General features: G+C 37.8%; 1 protein-coding gene and 1 long non-coding RNA gene across 2 annotated transcripts; both read right to left on the reverse strand.

Annotated features, from left to right (window-relative positions):
• Window positions 1-3239: 3239 nt before the first annotated feature.
• LOC127834755 (uncharacterized) lies at window positions 3240-3495 on the reverse strand. Its single transcript, XR_008028111.1, has 2 exons — window positions 3446-3495; window positions 3240-3317 (listed from the first exon to the last, which is right to left on the reverse strand). It is a non-coding gene; the product is annotated as an uncharacterized LOC127834755 (long non-coding RNA).
• A 165-nt stretch (window positions 3496-3660) lies between these two features.
• LOC127835506 (ctenidin-1-like) lies at window positions 3661-4120 on the reverse strand. The gene is made up of 2 exons (XM_052361947.1): window positions 4066-4120; window positions 3661-3947 (listed from the first exon to the last, which is right to left on the reverse strand). Exons 1-2 carry the CDS (start codon window positions 4118-4120, stop codon window positions 3661-3663), a joined length of 342 nt encoding a protein of 113 aa, XP_052217907.1.
• Window positions 4121-4402: the final 282 nt, after the last annotated feature.

Below are 4402 nucleotides of genomic sequence, written 5' to 3' on the forward strand. Positions count from 1 at the left end.
CAGTTGTCCGTTTATGGTCTGATTGCAGTCGGGCAGTTGTCCGTTTATGGTCTGATTGAAGTCGGGCAGTTGTCCGTTTATGGTCTGACAGAAGTCGGGCAGTTGTCCGTTTATGGTCTGATTGAAGTCGGGCAGTTGTCCGTTTATGGTCTGATTGAAGTCCGGCAGTTGTCCGTTTATGGTCTGATTGAAGTCGGGCAGTTGTCCGTTTATGGTCTGATTGAAGTCGGGCAGTTGTCCGTTTATGGTCTGATTGAAGTCGGGCAGTTGTCCGTTTATGGTCTGATTGAAGTCGGGCAGTTGTCCGTTTATTGTCTGATTGAAGTCGGACAGTTGTCCGTAAATGGTTTGTGCACGTAGTCCTGGTAAACAAGCTTACTTAGGAAACATAAGAGTAGTTCTACTGGCCGATGCGATGCAACTAAAATACTGTTGAATTCGGCGAAAAATCCAAATAAGCAACACACATGAAGTAAACGAATAATATATAGTGTATTCCATTGTCATGATATCTGTCTACGGGTTTTCATTTGACGTCATAACCAATGGGTCCTTGGCGTAACTTAAGTATTTGATATGTGCGTCACGCTGCAGAAGCTATTTCACCAGATTGTCCTTTGATTGAGCGAGTAGTCATTCTTGATTGGATTACTTATACGTTTTTTAGGAATAGGCATATTTTAATTATCGATGTTATTACTCATAAAAGGGGCGTGTATATTATTTTTGGTGAGAATTAGTAAATTATGTTGTTCTTTTCATGTGAGTTTTACGTTATATAGACACGTTTTGCCAATAATAAAGCACAATGTTTTGCTTCTCGTTGAAACTGAATGTCAGTAATATGAAAGATATTATGTAGGTATCAAATCAGATAATACGTGTTTTTGTTTCATGTCATAGCATACATATTTTGTCGTTGTGTTTTACAACTACTTATAGTAGCTGAATATCAATTCGAGTCAAATGTTATTTGTTCTTCATTGATTTAATTGAATTGTCACAACAATACTTTAGTTGTTACGTAGTCGTTTTTGCGTACAAATCTGGAAACGGGTAAGTTGCGGGCAATCGTAGACCCTTTGCGCTGCTTGACCGTCTCTAATATAAAAAACGTACAGAAAAGTGTTGTTGGGTTCGAGGTAGCTGTCTAAGATGGATTTGTAGCCAAGATTGTATGCAATAAGTGTATGCAGCGGTAACACTTACTCCAAATAGAATTGTGAAAATGTTCCTGTTAAAGGTAATAAAAACTGGCAACAAAGATTCAATGTTTTTGTGATCGTTTTTGTATGTTATTGTGTTATATTCAGAAGGATTTAGTTATTCACAGAGAAGCATGTAAACATGCAATTGTCATTTGAGACAATGCAACGACAAGTAAATGAACCGACAATAAAAGCACATTTTGTGGTGGGCGGAAAATAAGCATTTTTTACACGCGAGGAAATTCTCTCAATCATTGAGAATTCGAAGGTAAAACTATTTTTTAGTTTTAACAAAATGATGTATAGCCTTTCAATTTTTTATTCATTATACCAAAAAGCGGACCTTAATACACGCAGAGGATTTCTTAGTAGGAGTATTTGTTACATACACGCCTTGGTAATCCCCGATCAACCTGTCTACCGCTACGAATGCTTTTGCGTCGTGGAAGGGTATAATATGAGTCGTGTTATGAGAAAACTGGGCATAATGCATGTGCGTAAAGTGTCATCCCAGATTAGCCTGCACAGGCTAATCAGGGACGACTTTTTCCGCTTTTATGGTATTTTTTGTTTACAAGAAGTCTATTCTACACGAAAATCCAGTAATGGCGGAAAGTGTCGTCGCTGATTAGCCTGTGCGGACTACACAGGCTAATCTCGGATGACATTTTACGCACATGCATTAAGCCCAGTTTTCTCAGAACGAGACTCATATAACAACGACGTCTTTGCGGATGATGTTGTCATGTGATATTTTCTCCATTGTGTATTTCAACAAAGAAGGACAACAATCAATGGATGTTAAATAAAACATTTTGTTTTCTAATGACTCTCGTTAATTGAAAAAATACATATACTAATGCTGAATATAAATCGCACCAATCGGATATAGGTTAAAACGATTGGTGCAGACCATGTATTTTTGCATAAACTCTATATATAATGCCCTCTGGCGGGGTGCAAAAGGAGGGCTTGAACAGGAGAAATCGTGCATTAACAAGGCGATTCACGTGCCGTTCAAGCCCTGTTATGTGTTTTTCATATCCATAAACTGGTCCACGCGCAGTTACTTTCCTTAGCCCTTTTTTTAGTTCTTCTTAGTGAATTCAATGAAGTTATTATGAACTTTGTTAATAACTCCAGCCTTCGACGACTTTCCAAGCATAAATGGGGAACTGAATAAGCACCAGTTTCCTCATGCATGCAGGGATAAAGGCAATGAATATTTCAATCCATTTTTCAAATTATACCATCTGCACTCTCTTTGACGACAGCTTTATTTTATTGTCAACGTCAATGAAGTTAAGGTTATTTACTCAACACTTTCAAAACACTATGCTGTAAATGTAAGTGTTTATGTACCTTCAACGTTCCTGCTGTATGCTTGAAATACTTCAGTGACAATATGTTGGCAGTATAAATTTCTAGAAAATTTAGTTGGAACGAAATAAGATAGACCTGTACGAAAGAAATATCTATGAAAACAGCAATGACTTATTCTGACGATATATTTATCCGTCACGACCACTAAATTCCAAAATAATTCCTCGTTCTTTACTTTGCGCGGCTGCTTTTAAAATTTGCATTAATCCACTGTTTTAACACATTTTAAATCAAAAACTGCCTCGTCATTTCTGATGATGACCGAGTGAGGTATATGTAAAACACAACCTTGAAATGTATGACGTCATATAAAATAATCGAATTATTTTGTCGATGTCGAATGAACAAGACATATTATTTTCAATCTTATTTTAATTCATTTTTGGTATGTGTGAGTTGTTTATGCAATAAAAGCAAAAAATACACATTTTCTTGGACATGATCATCTGCGGGCGCTCTCAAAATCCGTTCCTGCCCACGTGCTGCGCACTCGGGCAGGAACGGATTTTTCGAGCGCCCGCAGATGATCATGCCCTCGAAAATGTGTATTATCCCTATATAAATGCATGATTTATCATTCCGATAATTCGATACATAATGATAAAGTAACGACTTATAATGCTATAATTAAAAAAGAACACATCAATATGGGATTCAATATATTTATTTGATTCTTTTAACAGTGTTAACTGCAACGAAGTAGAATCATTTGGTGTCTTCGGTTTTCTGAAACAGGAAATTGCAATATAATAAATTGTGGTGAAATCGTACAAGCATTCACACAAACAGGAGGCGTCATAATAAGAATTTAGATAGCAACAGTTGTACACTTATAATACATTCAAGCTACTTACCAAACTGACGACGTTTAGTAGCCATGCGGTTTAGTAGTGTCCTCCGTGCCTTGAAAATAAAACAACGCAGCGTGTGATTCATGCCACAGCTTTTAAAGCGTACGAAATACGAATGTCGGGTGTTTTATTTATTGAAATACATTGCTAATTTAATATGAACGGTTGTCTATCACTTTCATCGAACGAGAGGAGAATACTTACCCATGGCCATAGCCTCAACCATAGCCTCCACCATAGCCTCCACCATAGCCTCCACCATAACCTCCACCATAGTGTCTGCCATATCCGCCACCTAGACCACCAATTCCGTATCCACCGCCATAAGAGCCGTAAGAGCCTCCGAGACCGTAATGTCCGCCACCTAGACCACCACCGAATCCACCGCCATAAGCGCCTCCGTAATGTCCGCCACCGAGACCACCATCGAATCCACCGCCATAAGAGCCTCCGAGTCCGTATATTCCGCCACCGGAACCACCACCGTATCCACCGCCGTGTCTACCTATCCCATAACCGAGATTAATTAGATTCGACACTAAAACAGTTAACTCCATGTAAGCATTCCAACACGGAAATCTTTAAAGATCATGCTAGTTTTACTTATTATAATTGAAACATACCTGGATAGGCGACGACCACGCCAACGAACAAGGCCAAGAGGATAGCAGCTTTCATTGTGTTTGCTAAAAGTATTATAATAAAAAAAACTAAACAAACAATGCCTTCGTTTGTAATGTATTTTTTATGTCAAGTACTGTTTCTACTAAAGAAAATGGACTTTAGCGTGTCTCTATTAACCAATTGCTTTCGATGTAATAAGAAATATATCAAAAATATGTATTGACTCTTCTATAAGACGTAACATTACGATCGTTTTAAACAGACACATCTAAGCTGTTTTATTTGGTGAATACATAACCATTTGTATTACTAATGTCGAATATATAAGAATTAGCA

This window comes from Dreissena polymorpha, chromosome 6 (genome assembly GCF_020536995.1).
Source record: "Dreissena polymorpha isolate Duluth1 chromosome 6, UMN_Dpol_1.0, whole genome shotgun sequence".
Lineage (NCBI taxonomy): Eukaryota > Metazoa > Mollusca > Bivalvia > Myida > Dreissenidae > Dreissena > Dreissena polymorpha.